We start from the raw sequence: 21,301 nt of genomic DNA on the forward strand, positions 1-21,301 counted from the left end.
CATGCGAGACCGATACTTCCTGCAACAGCAGTAATTATATCACCGCCTCACAATGCCTCATTAACATATGCTGCTGTATGCATGCCAGCAATTTACAACTTTTTCCACGCTCTGTGTGTGTGTGTGTGTGTGTGTGTGTGTGTGTGTGTGTGTGGGTGTGTGTGTGTCTCCCCCCCCCGCCCATCCGTATGGCATCTCCTCTGAGATTGCCACCCCCTCGTTTGCATACGTCAATCAAACCGTGCACGCTCCTTTTCGGAATAGTCATACGGGACGTCTTCCCGCCACAAAGTGGGCATATGGCGAGTGAAACAAAAGGGACGCGACATTAGGGAGGCCTGCGCTTGCTAATGAGAGCCAATGCAGAACCTCATCGAAAAATGTTGCCTTTTTCCTCGCGCCAGCTCGCGACGCGAGGGAACGCAAAGCGCACAACTGCAACGCATCATACTGGGAGCTGTTGGCAAGGTTTGGAGGCTCTCACTGGACTGAATGAGGCTTCCAAGTATTGAAAGTGGCGTTCCACAGGGGTCTGTGCTGTGCACCTTACAGTAGCTTTCCTATTGGATATTATTAGATAGTGCGGGTGTACGTAACGTATGCGTACAGTTTAGCAGACGTGTTCAATGTGGCGCCGAAAAAGTCACAATATCATGCGGATGAAGTTGTCTTTTTGACACATTTTTTATTGCATTTTTGCAAGAAAAATTGTTATGTCATGACAACAAAAAAGTAGTTGTATTATTTCAAAACGGTATTATTTTCCGAGGAAAAGAAATGTTAATACTGTGGGGAAAAAAGTCCAAAAAAGTCCAAATATGATGAGAATAAAGCGTTATTTTTACAAAAATGAATGATTGTTATGTCGTGACAACAAAAAAGTAGTCATATTTTTTGAAAATGTCATTATTTTCCACAAAAAAAGATTTTAATACTACAAAGGAAAAACAAGTCCAAAAAACTGCAATACTTTGAAAAAAGCGACAATGTGGGAAAAAAGTAAGAATGTGTTTTTATGTCATGATGACAAAATAGCAGTCATATTTGTCAAAAACGTAACTATTTTCCAATAATACTGTGGGAAAAACAGTGCAAATATGATGCTAATAAAGTTATATTTCACAAGAAAAATGATTATGATGGCAAAGTATTAGTCATATTTTTCAAAAACTGAATTATTTACCAAAAAAAACAATGTTAATACTGCGGGGAATAAAAAGGCAAAAAATATTAAATACTACAACAAAAGCCCAATGAGGACAACAAAGTAGGCATATTTTTCACAAAGGTAATTATTCTTCTACAAATAAATGTTCATACTACACAGTCCAAAAAATATAATACTATAATAAAAAGTGAGAATATGAGAATAAAGTTGGATGTTTACAAGAAAAATTGTTATGACAACAAACGAGTACCGGTAGCCAAAAATGTCATTATTTTCCAAGAAAAAACATGTTAATAGTATGGGGGAAAAATAGAATAAAGTTGGATTTTTACAAGAAAAATTGTCATGACGACAAACAAGTACTTTTATTTTTCAAAAAGGAAATTAAAAAGTTTTTTTTAAGTATATACTACAAAAAAAAAGCGCAAATATGATGAGAATTAAGTTTTTACAAGAAAAAGTTTTGTCAAAAAATAGTTTTCAAAAATACTACAGAAGGAAAACAAGTCCAAAAAAAATTAATACTTTGAAAAAATGTGAGACTATGACAATAAATTTGTATTTTTACAAGAAAAAGTGTTCTTATGTTATGATGTGAGAAAAAAGTAGTCATATTTTCCAAAAACATCATTACATTCCAGGAACAAAATATTAATGCTACACAAAAAGATTTTTACAAGAAAAATGGTTATGTCATGACAACAAAAAAGTAGTCATATTTTTTTTTAGACTGGATTATTTTTCTGGAAAAAAATGTTAATACTACAAAAAATAAGTAAAAAAAATGTTAATACTACAAAAACAAGTAAAAAAAATGTTAATAATATAAAAAAAAGTGAGGCTACAAGAAAACTTGTTATGTCACGATGACAAAAAAGTTTTTCAAAAACGTAATTACTTTCCACACAAAAAAATGTTAATACTGAAGATGAAAAACAAGTCCAAAAAAACTATAAAACTTTGAAAAAATATGAGAATATGAGAATAAGGTAAAAAAGTAGCCATATTTTTCAAAAACGTAATGATTTTCCAAGGAAAAAAAAACGTTAATACGATCAGAAAAAAGTTTTTTTTAAGTTAATACCGCAAAAGAAGTGCAAATTTATGTCATGACGACAAACAAGTAGTCATATTTTTCAAAAATGTAATTATTTTCCACCAAAAAAGTTCATACGACAGAGGCAAAAAATGCGACAACAAAAGAATAAAGTTGTATTTTTACAAGAACATTTTTTAAATCGTGACAACAAAAAAGGCATCATATCTTTTTCCAAAACGTAATTATTTTCCAGGGGAAAAAATGTAATACAACAAAAAAAAAGTCGCTAGAAATGTTAATACTACCAACAAAAAAAAGTGAGAATCTGAGAATAAAGTTGCATTTTTTTGAAAGGAAAACTGACGACAAAAAAAGTCATCATATTTTTCAAAAACGTAATTTAACTTAACTGTGTGACATTTTTCCAAATGTACGTGTTGTCCGTGGAAACATTGGTAATACTGTGAAGACAAGTGCACGTGGAAGAATGAAGTTGTCTTTTCCCATGAAAGGCGTCGCTGGCACGCGCGCTGCCGCACGCTACGCTGCTGCTGTCCATGCGGAAGAAGAAGAGTGACGTAAGTACGTCGGTTTGGAATCAAGGCGATGGACGGCTGCAGTGAGAAAGCAGCTCAATATCAGCTTGACAGGAAATCTGAAAGAATGAGATGATGAAAAATGTCATGCCCCCCCACCCCGAAGTCCATTCCTGCCCCTCTCTCTCTCTCTCTCTCTCTCTCTCTCTCTCTCTCTCATCACGGCCTTCCATTTGCGCCCCCACACCATTTGGAAATTGATTGAAACAAAATGTCACAATTATGCCCCGTAGCTCGCCGCTTCAATTATTCATCAATTAGAGGCCGAGCCTTTTTTCCTTCGCTCTCTCCTCCGAGCTGATTTTTCATTCAGTTTGCGCTGGATGTATGGCTCCCCTGCTGTTAACCAGTCCAAAGTCATTAGTTTCTGGCTTTGCAATTAAAGCTGATGTTTTATGCATGAGGCCTGCACTCCTCGCTCAGGAAGCAGCAGCAGCAGCAGCAGTTCGGCTCTCGAGCGCTGCGAGCTCGTGAGGCGTGGATGGCAAATGAATTTGCAAGGAATGAACTTCTCACGTATTTCTCGCTCGCTCGCTCGCTCGTCGGAGGACGTCAGGGTTACGCTGCTACAATATTTCATATTAAAAATCTTAAAAGAGAAAAAAAAATCCTGCATTGTCCGATGAGAAAATACAAATAAGTGTAATAAAAACATTATACAGTAATAAATAAACTCAATATATTGATTGGATTTTTATACACACATATACATAAAATTATAAAATCTAAATATAAAATAACAACATAGCCATGCTAAATAATTCTGGTAATACATTTTCAGTTTAAATCTGTATAAGAATACATATTTTTTCATGAACTTTTTAATTCACGCGTTACTAGGACGTTTCGGTGTGTATTTGCTGCCATCTAGTGGTAGAAGAGTGCAAGCCATTAACTCGTGTACGGACTCATTGAGAGTCCAAATGCAACTATGGTGAACAAAGGATGTACATTTTAAAAAAATAGTTTCTTTTTCTAAAAAAAAAAAAAAAAAAAAAAAAAAAAAGATACATGCTGTATCCAAAGAGAGAATAAAATACGTGTTACACTAAGTCCCCAACTAACGAACACAATTGGTTCCAGACGACCGTTCTTAAGTCGAATCGTTCTTAAGTAGTGGAAAAGGTAACATTAGCAATGATATAGGTACTACATGTACGTGTATACATATACAGTATATGTGTATGTATGTAAATATGAGTTTGGATGCAGTAGGAAGGGATGATGCTACCCACCATTCGTAGCGGCGACCATTCGTATAAAAATAGCGCCCTTGTATTTCGAAAAAATTTAAATGACAAAATATGGCAATTTTTTTTAAAAATCATAAAAAAAATAGACCAGTCGGCTTGTGTTCGTATCTACGAGTGTTTGCGCGTCGGATGTTCGTTAGTAGGGGACTTCGTGTATTATGATTACAATTACAGCATCGCCAACGGCGGCTCATTTCTGGAAATAGAAAGTCATTCCAGGACGTTTCCGTGTGTATTTGCTGCCATCTAGTGGTAGAAAAGTATCAAGTATTTACGAGTCCAATGCCAGAAGTTACACTTCATAGCTAAATATGATTTTTTTTAATATATGCAAATAAAAATAAATCCAGTCGTCCCTCGTTTATAGCTGTTAATTGGTTCCAGACCTGACCACGATAAATGAATTTCTGTAATACAGGATTCAATGTTAATAAATGGCATATTGTGGTCGAGCATAGAAAATACAGAGGAAACTACGCTTTAATTTCATCAAGAGCCCTTTAGACATGTAATAACATGGCCAGAGTCACCTTTACACTCCTATTATTCATTGTTTACAACACATTGCTCAACTCTTATGCTGCAGGGACTCGAGACGGCTGCTAGCTAGCAAGCTAACCAGTTGGCCTGGAATTTATTTCTTCCTAACTTTAGACTTGACTTCAGAAGTGACCAGAATACTACATATCACTTGTATTTTAATCTTTTGAGTATAGACCACAGTCTACCACAAAATGGCGACCATTTATTCATTCGTTTCTGAAAAAACGCAATATAGTAGGGGGCGATAATATCAGAGACTGTAGAGAACTGTAGTAGATACAGTGCAAATTCCTGCACTATCCCACGAGAAAATAAGATTCAAGATTCAAGATTCAAGAGAGTTTTATTGTCATGTGCATGGTAAAACAGCAGTTATACTATGCAATGAAAATCTTATTCTGTTCATTCTCCCAAGAAAAGAAAGAAAAACACAAGAAAGAATAAGAACATAAGAAACATAAACACATATACATAAATACCAAGAAATTAAGCAACAACAACAGAAGAGACATTAATACAAGTAAATAATACAAATAAATAAATAAATAAATAAAGTGCTATGAGTGTGTGTTGCGTGTGGCGTGTCTGAGTGCTTCGTTGAGAAGCCTGATGGCCTGTGGGTAAAAGCTGTTTGCCAGCCTTGTGGTCCTGGACTTCAAACTCCTGTAGCGTCTGCCTGACGGTAGGAGTGTGAATAATGAGTGTTGTGGATGTGTGCTGTCCTTGATGAGGTTGTGTGTTCTTCGTAGGACTCTAGTTTTATAAATGTCTTGCAGTGAGGGGAGGGCTGCCCCAACAATGTTCTGTGAGGTCTTGATCACCCGCTGGAGTGCCTTCCTATCACGTGTTGTACAGTTACCGTACCAAACAGTGATGGAGGCGGTAAGGACACTTTCCATAGTGCATCTGTAGAAGCAACTCAGGATTGTGGTGGACATGCCAAATTTCCTCAGTCTCCTCAGGAAGTACAGTCTCCTTTGGGACTTCTTCAGAATTTGTTGGGTGTTGTGAGACCAGGTGAGGTCCTCGCTGATGTGTGTGCCAAGGAACTTGAAGGTTTTCACCCTCTCCACCTCAGTCTCATCAATAAACAGGGGTCTATGCGGCTCCTTTTCCCTTGTTCTTGGGTCGATGATCATCTCTTTGGTCTTATCTGTATTGAGAAGAGAGATTGTTATCACGACACCAAGCTATGAGGTCCGCCACCTCTCTTCTGTATGATGTTTCAACACCACCAGTGATCAGTCCGATGACTGTAGTGTCATCCGCAAATTTAATGATGCTGGTGTTGTTCTGGGAGGCCACGCAATCGTAGGTGAAGAGCGTGTAGAGGAGTGGACTCAGCACACACCCCTGTGGGGTCCCAGTGCTCACAATTCTTGAGCTGGATGTGCGATTGTGGACTCTGACTGACTGGGGCCTGCCTGTGAGAAAGTTAAACACCCAGTTACAGAGGGAGGGAGATAGGCCAAGTGTGAGGAGCTTATCTGTGAGTTTGTGGGGGCTGACTGTATTAAAAGCAGAGCTATAGTCTATAAATAGCATTCTGACGTATGTGTCCTGGCCCTGTAGGTGAGAAAGGGCTGTGTGGATGGCAGTGTTGACTGCATCATCCGTGGACCGGTTCTGGCGATTAGCAAACTGTAGAGGGTCCACAGTTGCCGCCGGGATGCTCTTTTTGATGTGGGTCATGACTATTCTTTCAAAGCACTTCATAACAATAGGAGTGAGTGCTATAGGGCGATAGTCATTCAAGCAGGTCACGTTGCTCTTCTTGGGTACGGGCACTATGGTGGTGGACTTAAAGCAGGTCAGTACAGATGCTTGTGCAAGCGACAGGTTAAATATGTCAGCAAGCACATCAGCTAGCTCTGATGAGCAAACCCGAAGTGCACGTCCTGAGATGTTGTCTGGGCCTGCTGCTTTTCGTGGGTTTGTTTTGTTCAGAACCCTGCGCACATCAGCTGATGTCATCATGAGAGGTGAGTCCTGTGTGCTCCCCAGGTTCAGCCACCCTCTCTGCTCATCAGGAGTTTGGGTGTCAAAGCGGGCATAGAACTCGTTCAGCTCATCTGGAAGTGTTGTTTGGCTGGACGTGGCTACGCTACTCCGCTGTCGATAGTCTGTGATGTGCTGGAGCCCCGCCCACATGCGCCGAGGGTCTGAGGTGGAATAGTAGCCCTCCAGCTTCTGTCTGTACTGTCTTTTGGCCTCTTGTATGGACCTCCTCAGGTCATATCTGGCCTTTTTGTAGTCATCAGCGGTGGCCATGACAAATGCAGTCGAACGAGCACGTAGCTTAGCCCTTACATCACAGTTCATCCACTGTTTTTGGTTAGGGTATTTTCTGTAATACTTGGTGGTGGTAACAGTCTCTATGCATGTGCTAATGTAGCCAGTAACAGCAGAAGCATATTCATCCAAATCAACAGTACAATCTTCCCTCCCCGCTGCAGTTTTAAACACATCCCAGTTTGTGCAGCCAAAGCAGTCCTGAAGTACTTGATCAGTTTCTTCATTCCACACTAACTGCTGTACTTACAGGGGGAGCTTGTTTAAGAAGTTGTCTGTATGTTGGATAAAGGAATATAGAGATGTGGTCAGCCTTTCCAAAGTGGGGTCTTGGAACAGCCTTCAAAGCACCTTTCATGTTGCAGTAGACTTGGTCCAGGATGTTATTTTCCCTCGTGGGAAAGCTCACATGCTGGTAATATTTGGGGAGGACAGTCCTGAGGTTACAGTGGTTGAAATCGCCAGATATAATAAATACAGCGTCTGGGTGTTTGGTCTCGTGTTTATCAATGATGTCATGCAGGAGGCCTAGTGCATTAGCAGTGTTAGCTCGTGGTGGGATGTAAACAGCAGTTAAATACACAGCGCTAAACTCACGAGGCAAATAAAAAGGTCTGCATTTCACCATCAGCAGCTCAATGTCCTGCGAGCAGTGCTTTTCCATAATGGGTTATGTTGCAATTATAATTGCAACATAGCCATCTAATTATGGAAATGTTTTTTCAGTGTTAATATTCGTTTTATGCTAAAATACTAAATTATATCGCAATATATGTTGAGTTTTTGCAGACCTTTGTAAATTCACTCATTACAGGACGTTTCAGTGTATTTGCTGCCATCCAGTGGTAGAAGAGTAGCAACACATGTAATTTTGCACAAATGAATGGCAAGAAGTGTGTTACAAGTTCCACTTTAGAGCTAAAAAATAGTTATAAAAATATTAGGAACAGCTCTCTGTATGCGGCTGCTCTGGTCTAAACCACTAAACGCACAAGAATTGCTTTTTTTTTTTTTTTTGAAAGGTCACACTAAAGGCTGATTCACTGATTATTAATAAAGTTCTAATGGGAACGATAATGAATGAACAGTACTTTATTTCAGGTTGCTATGATTGAAAAGGCTGCCATTTCCTCCTCGTTGAGTGACAGGACAGCGCTTCCATCCTTTATGTGGGACCACTTCACATGTACGGAACAAAATGATGTCACAAATGCGCTTTATGACCCAAAAACTGCACTATGTTGGTTCTGTTTCATGTTCCTTATTTTCTTCTCAGGTGGTGTGAGCGTTGGGGGGCTCCTTCAGCTGCTCCACGGAGTTGTAGTGCTCTCCCAGTCCATAGGCGTGGCGCATGTACCTGCAACGCCACAAAGAGTAACAACACGTGTGTCATTTCCGCGCCGTAGCAACGTAAACATTGAAAGCTGAGTGTGTGTTCTTACACCAGAGTGATGGCGTCGCCGCCGATGTCCTCCCCGATTTTGATAGTCGGGGAATCGGCCTGAATGATGTCGATTGGCAGCTGAAGAACCTTCGTCATCGCTTGCAGCTGTTTAAGCACAATTCATAATAATACTACTCATCTTTTTACATGATTTGAAATATAAAGGTAGCGTGTGCCAAACTCAGCTGTTCTCTGATTGCTGCTCTGGTGAAATAATACCAGAAATGAAATGATATCATACATTTCTATAAGGTAGGGTTTCCTACAAACTTCCAGAAAAAAGAAATAGAGTGAATGAACATTATTGTTGTTGTGGTAAAATATCATTATTCTTATTATTATTAGGCAAGGCAAGTTTATTTATAGAGCACAATTTATACGTATTATTCACATCATTATTATTCTTATTATTTATATTGTAAAATGTATACCTGTTCAACCACTTATGTTGTGGTGATACAATAATTCAAATATATATTTTATAAGTTACACCTTCCTAAAACACATCGGAAAAACATGCAGGCAATTATTATTATTATTATCTATTATTTACAATTATTATTATTTAGGTAGGTTTTCCCAAACTTTTCGATTACTTATTGTTGGTGTGGTGGCAAGATAACATTTGTTAGAAAATAATAATGGGGCATGCAATACAATACATGTCAATAAATGTATTTTATGATTATTATTACTACTATTAATATTACTTGTATTGTATTTATTGTTATTATTATTTAGGTAGGTTTTCAGAAAAAAATACATTTGTTCAAGACTATTGTAATAATTACTATATATATATATTTATATATGTGATAAATAACATAATATATAATAAATAATAATATAAAATATATATTTAATTGATATTACCTATTGTGAATAAAAATAAATATATTATTACAGTCTGGAATTATTATTATTTTATTATTTTATTATTATTATTATTATATTATTATAAACACTAATAACGCCATTGTTAATTAAAAAAATAAAAATGATTACATTTGATATATGTGATAATAATATAAATCATATTTTTTGTACTAACATAGTTTCTTTATATTGACAATAAGGAAATAACTAATCAATACAATAATCATTCAAATGACACCACAAACTTCGATTTAAAATACTGCATAATATGAAATAATGCTATGTTACATTAAAATATGATAGAACACAAAAAAAACACATTTCTGACAGCAAACACGAATCCAAAAGTGCAGAAAAGCGTGTGCAAAAAAAGAAAAGAAGAAGTTTTAGTATGAATAACGGACTCACTTCCAGCTGGCCGCCCCAAGCTGCTGTGTGCTCCACATCACTGCAGTACTTCTCAAACTCATCTACAACATTCAGAAACATGAATACTCATACACAGTACAACCTTTCTCTGGGACTGTTAGCTGCACGATGATACCTGCCGTGTACACGTCCCCCGTGTCGGCGTTGCTGAGGAAAGGCAGGAAGTCGTCGGCGTGGCTCCTCATGTGCGCCGCTGTGCGACACCGCAGGTCTTTCACACTCAGCTCAGGCTGGAACCCAAAGATGACCATGAGATGGCAATGAGATGGTAGAAATGTGTAAGTGGTACCTTGCATCGTCTTGCCAGCTGATCCTGCACGGCGCGGTACATGCAGTGGCCGTCGGTGGATATCTCCTTGATCTGAAGACCTCGCTGCGAGAGCTTCTGCGCCAGCTTGAGGCCCTCCTGGTGGCGGACGCCCTGCAGGTTCTGCACCTCGGCCTCGGCGATTCTGCTCTCACGCTCCCTCTCCTGGGCCGCCTTCTTGTCCTGGCACAGCACGGCACGGCACGGCACGGCACGGAACAGTACAATCAACCAACGTCTTCTCATTCATTCCAGACTTCAACTACAACCTTCAGCTCACCCTTCTCTTCTGGGCTTTGGTGACACGAGGCTGTTTAACCTCTTCTTCCTCCTCCTCCTCCCCAACCTCCACCTTCATCACCTCCACTCCATTCATCACCTGCTCCACCTTCTCAAATCAAATAAGAAGAGCATCAAGTGAGTCGTAACGGAAGATGTTTTTGTAAACAGTGTACCTTTGTGTCTGTTGTTGCTTTGAGCTGCCTCAGTGCCTCGTCATGTTTCTGGTTGAGGTCAGCCTCCATCTTGGCAATCTCCTCTGTCATCTGTTTCCTCCTCTTTTTGTCATTTTTGGGAACAGCGTTCTTCATACTCTGGATTTTGGCTAGAAAAATGACAATTGACTGCACTGCACCATACTCACAACTGTTTACAACCAGGTGTAGCTAAAATATTAATACGAGACACGACTGCAAACTACAACCGCAATTGTTGACTTATTCCAGTAAATCTCCAAATGACATAATATTTCTTACCTTGCAGGTCCTTCTTCTCCCTACGATGCTGCTTTAGCAAGGTCTCCTCCGGCGTGTCCGCTGCCCCCTCTTCCATGATTAAGACGCTAATTTATGTTGTTAATAATAACACTACATATCATATTACTAAGTTTTTAAAAAAATTATCCCATAACTGACAAGCAAGAGTCAGTGAATAAAACGTGTTGCTGTTGTGGCCTCTTCCGGAGGCGCTAGGATCGTCTTCGTCGCTTCCTAGCAGCAGTAGAGTGGTCACAGCGCCTCTGCTGGCCGGGTAGTGTGTAACTGACGCCAAGACAAAACAGTACAGTAGGTGCAGTTGGATTTAAATCAAAGAGTAAAGGACGTGTTTATAGAAATCAGCATAAACTAGCTGATTTTGATCCCCTATTCGTGTGTACAAAATATAATCTTCCCTAACTTATGTTTTCCCATAGTTTTACCATACAACAAAGAATAAAGATACAGTTTTGTGAATTGAATTGAAACGTCACTGTGGATGACGCTACGCTCTGTGACGTGGCACGCAGGACGGAAGAGCTTGTTTGTGTTTTGATTCCTCCAAAGGGAAGTTGCGAGAAGAAAGGGAGGAGACGTGTCGGGGCCATTGGCCAACAAGTACAATTTATCCCCGCTTCTTGCGCCAGAAGTATAAGTGAGGATATAATATCTTCTCAGCGTTGACATTCGACAGGTTTAAAATCCACCGTCTGGCTCTCAGGTAGCGTGATGTCAATAGATAACTTGTTTTCCCAGCTTGCTAGCAAGTTAGCTCTGTCGCTAGCCTACTTTGGCGAACGTAGGTTGTTTTGCTGTACTGTTTTGGCAAATGCAAACACTCAAAGTATATTCTTATTGGCTAGTCAACCTACTATGGATTAGTACTTTTAACAAACAGTTAGCTATGCCTTGTCGCATGTACCCAACGTAGTCGGTGTTGTGCTAACTAGCTTGCAAGCTAACCTAGCTTCCCTTTAAATAACGATTACAACAACAACACAGTATAGCCGCCACACAATAGCTAGACTATCTTGTTGATTGATTAGTAAATATTTACCCTTTACTGTATTTGCCAGGGAGGAAGAACTGTTGGGCAGGAAACCTAGTCACTATTTGTTAACCACAAGTGAGTTAACTTGCTGTAAAGACAACAACCTCACTATGATTTAAAACAACGATGGCGCTTCCTTTTAACGCAATTAAAGCTAAGTAAATGTTGCTGATGGTGTGTGACTTGTTGCTGTCTTCCCGCGTATACAGTTTATAATTCCCCATTTTGACACAGGTTTAAGGTTACCCCATTGTTGTTTTGTGTCATTTGTGGCCAGAATATCTGCCATTAATCTGTGCAATTGGGGTGATAATAGTGTATATTTATGGGTGACATAACCTCCAAGGTAATCAGACCATGACAATGTATGTTTTTAGTGTACACATGACAATGGAACAAGTTAACATTCCAGGAGTCACGCTCGAGGCGCTCACACTCGATAAATAGACTTGTGCTTATTTCCTGACAAGCGCAGATTGTTATGTGGGACAAACAGCAATTCTGCTTGAAAATGGGTGACTAAGCAATGCATGCAAACACGCTGTCCATGTAAGAGGATCAAAAAGAACTGTTTGTGTTTTTGCTCACTCGTCTAATCATTTCGACAATTCCCTCTCCTTTGTTTTGCAGTGAAAAGGTGCTGACAGTGAAGCGTCTGAACACACACGGGACACCTGAGGGGGAACGTACGAGGTCATGGCCAGCAGGGGAGGAGCGACAAGACCCAACGGAGCCAACGGCGGCAACAAGATCTGTCAGTTCAAGCTGGTGCTGCTGGGGGAGTCGGCCGTGGGCAAGTCCAGCTTGGTGCTCCGCTTCGTTAAGGGCCAATTCCATGAATTCCAGGAGAGCACAATAGGAGGTGGGCGGTCTTGGAGCGGTGTTGCATGAACATGAACTGCACTGTGTGCACAAATGTATGATCCCAGTCGGGTTTTTATTATTGAGCGACTCAACTATCAGTTAAGGGCAGCTTTTGGCTACAGTGTTTCCCACAGGACTGCAATCTATTTGTGGTGGCATAATTATGACGCATGGCATTTTTATGGATGCTGTGGGAGTCGGCTGCTACGTCTTTTTATTCTCTAGCAGAGCAGGTGTATGGGAAACCCTGGTGTGAGTTGAATACATCTTCTCTGGGTTCTGACCGAGTCCTGTCTTTCTTTCAGCTGCCTTCCTCACCCAGACAGTGTGCCTGGACGATACAACGGTCAAGTTTGAAATATGGGACACGGCCGGCCAGGAGCGCTACCACAGCCTGGCCCCCATGTACTACAGAGGAGCGCAGGCTGCCATCGTGGTCTACGACATCACCAACGAGGCACGCCCCCACCTTGGGAGGATGCAGGTATATACGTATGTGTGGTATTGCGGGCGACTTGAACGACTGTTTTTGCAGGAGTCTTTTGCACGGGCCAAGAACTGGGTGAAGGAGCTGCAGAGACAAGCCAGCCCGCACATAGTCATCGCTCTGTCGGGCAACAAGGCAGACTTGGCCTCCAAGAGAGCCGTCGACTTCCAGGTCAGCTTTGACGCCCGCCTTCGAATGTATCTACTCAATGATGGCGCACCCATGCAGCTTAAGTGTGTTACTTTGAACAGGACGCTCAGTCCTACGCAGACGACAACAGCTTGCTCTTCATGGAGACGTCGGCCAAGACGTCCATGAATGTCAACGAAGTTTTTATGGCCATCGGTGAGTGAATTTGTCACATGTGAAAGGAGTGTCAGAGATGCCACAATAGTGTGTTGGAAGTATGTGAGCCTCAGTGCTGGAATTTACCAGGAACTGGGAGCATGCCATGTTGTGCGTGTGTGTGTGTGTGTGTGTGGCTTTGATGCTAATGTGCTGTGTTGCGTCTCCATGAAGCGCTATTGTGTACTTGATTCACTTTTTTACTCTGCACTGGTCCAAAGTAATAGATGCCATGTATCACTCACGCTCCTGATCAGGATGTACATTTTGCACTGTTGGATCTTAAGGAGGTTCTAAGTAGAGCTTCAAAATGCAAAAAGAAGAAATGGGATTGAGACAAAAAACAATATCTGAATATTTGAACGGACGTGACTCACCCCAGTCGACATCCTCCTGATATTTTGTTGTCTTATTCTCCAAACTGAATTGTAGAAGTAATTCCACTTTGTCGTACGTCTGTGATGAGCCTCTATGATGCAACTCTTTACTAATACGGCGCAGTCTGGACGCAAATGTTTTTCAACAAAAAAAAAATCCCAAGAACGTTCCCGTGTGGACGGGGCCTTAGTGTCAGGTATTCACACTCTCTTGGTGGCAAAGGCGAAAAAGCTTTCTCTCTTTGAACACAGTGGGATTGTTGAGCTGCATAAGCAAGGCCTCTCGCAGCACGCCGTTGCTGCTGAGGTTGGACGCAGTAAGACGGTCATTTGAACCTTCTTCAAACATCCTGCTCATGGGACAAAAAAGTCAAGTGATAGACCCCCCCAAAAATGTCACCGGAGGATCCTATTGGCTGCCCGTCAAGACACGGGACCATCCTCGGCCCAAATGAGGGTTGTTACTGGTGCCGATTTGCAGCCACCAGACGCCATCTGCCAGAGAAGGCTTTTAAGAAGAAAAAAACGTCTTTAAAGGTCTCGTCTCCTTCAAAGCCACAAAATTGGTCGTTTGGAATTTTCAGGAGAGCACCAAACATGGGACATTGAAGGGTGGTAGAAGGTTTTATTCTCTGATGAGAAAAAAATGTAACCTTTACGGTCCTGATGGCTTCCAACGTTACTGGCATTGGGGTGGCAATGAGAGCCCCCTCCACCCAGGACAAGACACTTGACCCACCTTGAATGTTGAATGAATGTTTGGTGGTAGAATCAGACTGTGAATGGCCTTTGCTCGTCACCTGTACAGCGGTACAAGTCCAATTGTGCAATCATCTATTCATACTAGGGATGCTCCGATCGATGGGCCACCGATCAGTATCGGACGATTTCTGTTAAAAATTGTGTGGTCGGCATATGCCGATAAATGCCTTTCATCGCCGATCGCATTTGGCTGACGGAGTATGGTGAGTTTTGGAGGCTCACGGTCACGGCAGCTAACGCAGCCATGTGGCTAACACTCGCCCGTGCGTGTGTGTGTGTGTGACAGTTGGACGGCTAAGCTAATAACCCGAAAAATAATTAAATTCATTGGACGAGATAAGCAGCCTTTCTCAGTCGTGGAAAACACTGGGTTCGCCAAAGTCCTCCCATCCTCTGGAAGTTTCACCTGTGATATGTTGTCTTCCAAAAGTAAGTAAAATATGTTTTTGTCTAAATTAAGGTAATTTTTATGGTCCCTTTTTTCATATCATATAGCCAGCAGCAGGGGTGCAGCCAGGAATTCTGGATCCCATGGAAAAAATCATGTTGGCCCGCCCCCTCTTTATTAATGAATTACTGATGTTATTTTTTTTGTGGTCCCCTGGAAGTCAAGGGACCTTGGAATTGTCCTGACTTTTCCCCTTCATACGGCATCCCTGGCCAATAGCCCATCCATCCATCTTCTATGCTGCTTAACCTCACTAGGCTCACAGGCATGCTGGAGCCTATCCCAGCTGACTTTGGGTGACAGGCGGGGTACACCCTGGACTGGTGTCCAGCCAATGGCAGGGCACATATAGACAAACAACCATTCACACTCACATTCATACCTATGGACAATTTAGAGTCGCTAGTTAACCTAACATGCATGTTTTTGGAATGTGGGAGGAAACCGGAGTACCCGGAGAAAATCGAGAAAGTGTGTGTGGGGGGGGGGGGGGGGTCGTATTATAGCGATTTAATTTGTCATGTATTGTGTGAAACAAAGACATGAACAACATCTGAATGCCGACCCACCATCCACCAGTTCAAGCCTGGAGTTTTTGGAGTGATGATTACATGGCTGTTTGACGTGTGTGGTGAAAGGCAGTGTGCTAGCATGAATTGAGACAAATGTGCACATTAGCACTCAATAAGTCATCAAAAGGTTACCTTTATGCATTCCCACATAGTATCAGCATCTGACACCAAATATGAGGTGAAAGAAAAATGGTAAAAATACAGTAGTAGTCTATCTGTGCGGCATGAGATAAAGTTAGCACACCCACAATGGACATGCTTCAAGTGAGACGGATGTAACGGAGAGAATCCGGCCACTTTTCAAAATAAAACATCATGGAAATTATAAATTCTTTCTGTGAAACCCGCTAGCAAATGACCCACAGCCCGGTACCGGGCCACGGCCCGAGCGTTGGGGATCACTGCACTAGGCCATCGTGTGGCCCTTGGCCAAGAGCACTCATCATAAATACATAATTAATAATAAATCTCCGTGATTAATCCTGATCGGGCATCGCTAATCCATGCATATACAACATACCATACAGTAAGACAGAGACAGGACGGCATGACTGGGCGATACAAGGAGGAAGAGGAAAGGGAACAACAAGAGGAGAGGGGAGGGAAAAAAGACATTGCAAACTAAGCTTCTATGGAGGAGTACAGTGGGAGGGGCAAAAAACCTCAGCAACATAGGCACAAAAACACTTTCACAACATGAACTCGTGACTTGCAACAGAGGACGGGGGAAAGAAGAGTAAAGGTGTTCCCAGCGCAGGCCGGAAGCCAACCACACTAGTGCAGCCACAATCGGCGTGAGATACGGACCCCGCCCACCAGCACTGGGGGGTATAGCGGCGAAGGCGTCAGATAGCGGAGGGGATGTTTCCGTGTATGCTCATGTGAGTGTCCTGGGATGCATGCTTGTGTGGGCCTGAAGACGTTTGCCCCGACTAGCGCCCAATCTTGGAGCCTCGGTCAGCAGGGTGTCATCGCGATAACACAGCAGTTGCCGTGGAGACGTCCGTCAGCGAGCCCAGACAGACAACATCTCCTGGTGGAGGAGTTGTCTGAGCAGCAACTTTGGATAGGCCGGCGCTGAGAGGAGGAGCCCGAAATGCAGATTAGATTGATTGGGTTTGTGCGAGTAGCCGAATTCCAATAGACTTGGTACTCCGTTGGTCCATTCTGGTCTCTCAATCGGAACATCTGCCCTCGCAAAGCTGAAAGCTTCTCCGAGATGTTTTCCTTGTTGTGATTGGCAGTCAGAGTGCTAACGGCTTTACCCACCGTACGAATCATGACGGGCGTGTTGAACAACTGTGTCAGCCTTAGGAATTCTGCGATACATCAGAGCAGTGCCTAATCCAATCAGCAACAGACCTGTTATCATGGTTCCACATAGGTCGACGTCTTCGATGTCCTCCACGGAAAGAAGAATCCCCACCAGGCACATGATTTTCCACTTCCTTCAAGTATAAGACAAGACTAAAAAGATTCCAGCAGAAGAAAAATAGCTGCAAATTGGCAGCCACGTTTCCATTAGCCTGCCTACCCCAGGGCAGCTGTGAGTACCAAAACCAGTGTTGGCTGAGGAATGAATCATGGGTTCGCTTCAATGTGAAGTGCTTTGGGTGCCTTTAAAAGCGCTATAAAAAATCAAATCCATAATCCATGGCATCGCACAAGGAGAGACGTTTTCCACACGCCATCATGATGGAGGTTGTGCTGGGGCAGCCGGCGATGTGGAGATGTTGCCCTCACGACTGAAGGCCCTCGTCTGTGTGGTAATGACTGGCTTTTTCAACAGGACAACGCTGCACTTGACAATATTCCAGAGGAATAAACTGCGTGTTCGCCTCATCTGAATCCAATGGAGAACATTTGGGGATGGATGGCAAGGGAAGTTGATAAAAATGGACATCAGTTGCAGACAGTGGATGCCCTCCATGAAGCCATCTTCACCACCTGGAGCAACATTCCCACTAGCGTCCTGGAAACACTGGCATCAAGCATGCCCACACCCATTTTCAATTCATTAACAAGAATGGCACAGCTACTCGCTCCTTTTTTCAACATTTTACTTCTATTTTAGGGGCGGTTTCAGGGTTGTTTTCTTTAGTTGTGGTCTTAAACTTTTGATCAGCTGATGAACAGCCTATTTCACTTTAACCCTTCTTTGCAATAAATCGATTTACTCTACATTTTCTTTGTCTCACTCCCATTTCCTCTTTTTGCATTTTGAAGCTCTACTTAGAACCTCCTTAAAGAAAAAACTGTACTTTTTTTGTATGTTGCCCATCTTACACAATCCTTATGTGAAACCAATATATTTCCCTTTTCTGTGCGTTCTAAAGACAGAAAACGAGTTTGCATGAGGGAGCTAACAATGGACGTCTTGAGACACACCTATTTTGACAATTGAGCACTAAAAAGGAAAAAGCCAACAATGTTCCACTTCCATAGCTGACCTGTATATTAACCAAGCTACAGTGATACTGTTATTGTAGCAGCTAACACAAACTATTATTTATCTGACGGAGTAACACAACGCCTTGCCAGTCTCAGCGTCACCCGCAGCGCTGTACTCCCTACTGCAGCTGGTGGCTGTGTGGTTGGTGAGAATTGAAAAGTTGACACTAGGTTATAAATCATGCCTCACACGTGTATTACAGTATAGCAGTTTGTGGCAATAAGCCCGTAATGTGGTCAACTTGGACATTCCACACGATACCAACTAAACCACAAGACAGACCGAAGAGTGGATACTACTGGCTCTCAACTTGGCTACAAAGACTCAGCGAGATGCTAGGTTGCTGTCAGCATTTTTTTACCCCAGGACTATATTGTATTCACAAGCTCTGCGGGGAGCACAAGTCTTGTGCTGAAAGGCACAACCACCCCAATGAGAGCAGACATTGTAAGGGACTGTTTTCATTTTACTGTTATCCACGAAACGTGTAGCACTAGCGCTAGCTCATCCTGCATATATTCAGGCTTACAAGATAAGGTTCTGGTTCCTCATTTGTCCAAAAGTAGTCATCCATCATTAGTAACAGCACAGACACGCTGTTTGAATGCTGCTTTGTTGACAAAACTAGCATTAGCTCCTATCGGCTGTGAGAAATGAATGCGCCGAGGAAAGAACTTGCGGTAATGTTTAAAATGATAAAAATAAGGCAATGTACTGTATGTATTACATGTTATCATGAATGTACCTGTTAATGCATGATCACAGCATGCATATAAAACCATAAAAACATTGTTAAGATTTTTTTTTAGGGGCTTGATCATCGACGTTGGTGTGTCCTGTGACGTGCACTGTTAGATTCCTCATGCTAACACGTTTTCTGTCTTTAGAATGCACAGAAAAGGGAAAGAAATATGTGCTCATTTTTCACATAAGGATTGTGGATGATGGGCACAGTTCTAAAAAAAGTGCAGTTTTCCTTTAACATTTTGATCAGGAGTGTACAGCGTAGTAACATTAAGGACAGGAGGACACAGACGTTAGCAACACGAGCATAGCTATAGATGCTAAAGTGCTAACATTTTAACAGCAACGTCATGCTAGGTTAGCATATTCACTGATGATCAAACTTAACAGCTCCCACCTCTAACTGAGTGATGGATAGCCTGCAGAGCTCCAGGCTGCGTTTTAAGACATGTAGCAAGCATTTGAGCGCCTCCTGTGATAGGTTTTTAGCACGTTTGGTGTTCATAAACAGGCCCTTGGGACACATTGCAGCATCATTTCAAAAGTGGCTTTTGCATAATGGGGCACCTGAGATGGATATTTTTGTGTTTTTGCTGCACAGCCAAGCGATTGCCCAAGACGGAGCCTCAGCTCGCCAGCGCCAACAGCGGTCGGAACCGCGGTGTGGACCTGACGGAGGCCGCCCAGCCCGCAAAGGCCCCTTGCTGCAGTACCTAGGACACTGCCCCCAACCCCATCCCCTACCCTACCCCACCCCACCCCACCACCACCATGCCTGCCCCTCATCTTCTTTGCCCGACCAACCACACATAGCAGTAACTATAAGGCGGGAGCGACACGAGATAAGCTGATTTGTGTATAATCACGACATATCACCATGGTAACGTATACTGACGGCCTCACAGCCATGAAGAGCTCCACCTAGTGGCCAGTGAAAGTGGAATTGAGTCCATTTAGGGTCCCTTTGCATCGTGTGTTATCATTCATTGTGTTAGCAGTGATTGGGAAACCTAATAAGAGACAAAAGTGCTCCATCTTAGAGGAAGCGCTCACTTCCCTTTTTTGGGATTACTCCAACTACTGCCTTGCTAACAACAGTCTACTGTTTTCTAATGTCATGTTATTCATAATCTACAAATGCTAAATGTTTTAAAAATAAATGGAGGATTAGAGCAGACGGGGCTGACACCACTGCCCCCTGGTGGCATCGTGGTGTGTCTGCAGGGATCAACAGCAGCAGAAATCCCTGAAAAGTTCCATTTCAAATACGAATACTGCGTGCATACGCAAACATGTGGACTTTGTCTCTGCGGTTATTCTTTGTCCTCGCTGCAGACTTCCTGTTCCTCCTTTGCTGGCTTTGCACGCGGAAGTGATGATATCCTTAAAAAGTGGGGAGTTGCAATACGGAAAAGGGCGCTTCATGATTTTGTTCATTACAATTATTAGTCACCTTGATTAGCAAGTGCTTTAGACACACGTTTGCGTGTCTATTTTCTATTTATGTGTTTATGTCAGGACACAAAACACGCAATTCCTTCCCCCCTCGTAACATGATTGTACACTTTTTACTCATGCCTTGCACTAATGACTCATGGTTATATCTCGTCATAATCACCGCCAGTGTGATATAAATCAATATATAGAAATAATATACTGTACATAGGGTGTTGTAGTCTTACCTGGATTGGATTAGCAGTGACTCATTGTTGAGATAAATCATGTCTAGGAAGGAAAAGTCCGTACAGGGAGGGGTTAGCACGATGCCTCAAACTCACAGTATGGAGATCTGGAATCCAAAAACATGCTTGGTTGGTAGGTTCTTTGATGAGAATATGTCAAAGGGGTTAATTGATTTCAGGAGTTGAATGAAGATAGAGAGCAATTAAAGGCTCAGAAAGCAAACCAGCTTTTTCACATGTTATGGCATACTGACTTTGGGCTTTTCATCCAAATTCTGACTATATGAGGAAGTACGTTGTAAGGAATCTATAGAATATAAGACTTTTTGAATTGAACTACTGAAGTAAACAAACTTTTCAGAGATATTCTCATTTTATAGAGACACACCTGTACGTGTGATTCCAGGCCAGCAAAGGCTCCAGCTCACCCATGACCCTGGTGAGGACAGGCGCTCTAGAAATGGATGGATAGTACAGTAGAATTGATTAAATTCTAAATGTATGACATTAATAACACCTGTTTGGTTTGTTTAGTAGTGATCTCCTAACATGCCAACATTTAGTTTTTATCATTCCAATGCCTTCTCTCTTTAAAAGCTTCTCCACGGGAGACAAAAACGCAGAATGGTAGTAGCCACAATGAAAAGAGGATGTAAATTGTATGTTTTTTGTTGTTTTGTTGTTCTCCAGGTCTAAAAATGAATACAGCTACAAACATTTTACAGTGCTGTTATGTATTGAGCTAATAAATACTGGAATACATGTATTGCTTGTTATTTGAAGCACAATGTTTGGATTGTTAACAACAATGTCAA

The 21,301-nt window shown here is 42.0% G+C and overlaps 2 protein-coding genes across 2 annotated transcripts; one reads left to right on the plus strand and one right to left on the minus strand.

Annotated features, from left to right (window-relative positions):
• Window positions 1–7,992: 7,992 nt before the first annotated feature.
• Window positions 7,993–10,956, minus strand: otud6b (OTU deubiquitinase 6B). The gene is made up of 8 exons (XM_054763494.1): window positions 10,703–10,956; window positions 10,403–10,551; window positions 10,228–10,335; window positions 9,930–10,130; window positions 9,756–9,870; window positions 9,620–9,681; window positions 8,334–8,440; window positions 7,993–8,248 (listed from the first exon to the last, which is right to left on the minus strand). Exons 1-8 carry the CDS (start codon window positions 10,776–10,778, stop codon window positions 8,164–8,166), a joined length of 903 nt encoding a protein of 300 aa, XP_054619469.1. The 5' UTR covers window positions 10,779–10,956; the 3' UTR covers window positions 7,993–8,163.
• Window positions 10,957–11,245: 289 nt separating this feature from the next.
• On the plus strand, window positions 11,246–21,248 carry LOC129173048 (ras-related protein Rab-5A). The gene is made up of 6 exons (XM_054763496.1): window positions 11,246–11,423; window positions 12,384–12,615; window positions 12,923–13,074; window positions 13,153–13,275; window positions 13,356–13,449; window positions 19,406–21,248. Exons 2-6 carry the CDS (start codon window positions 12,450–12,452, stop codon window positions 19,519–19,521), a joined length of 651 nt encoding a protein of 216 aa, XP_054619471.1. The 5' UTR covers window positions 11,246–11,423; window positions 12,384–12,449; the 3' UTR covers window positions 19,522–21,248.
• Window positions 21,249–21,301: the final 53 nt, after the last annotated feature.

Source organism: Dunckerocampus dactyliophorus, chromosome 20 (assembly GCF_027744805.1).
Source record: "Dunckerocampus dactyliophorus isolate RoL2022-P2 chromosome 20, RoL_Ddac_1.1, whole genome shotgun sequence".
In the NCBI taxonomy this organism is placed as follows: domain Eukaryota; kingdom Metazoa; phylum Chordata; class Actinopteri; order Syngnathiformes; family Syngnathidae; genus Dunckerocampus; species Dunckerocampus dactyliophorus.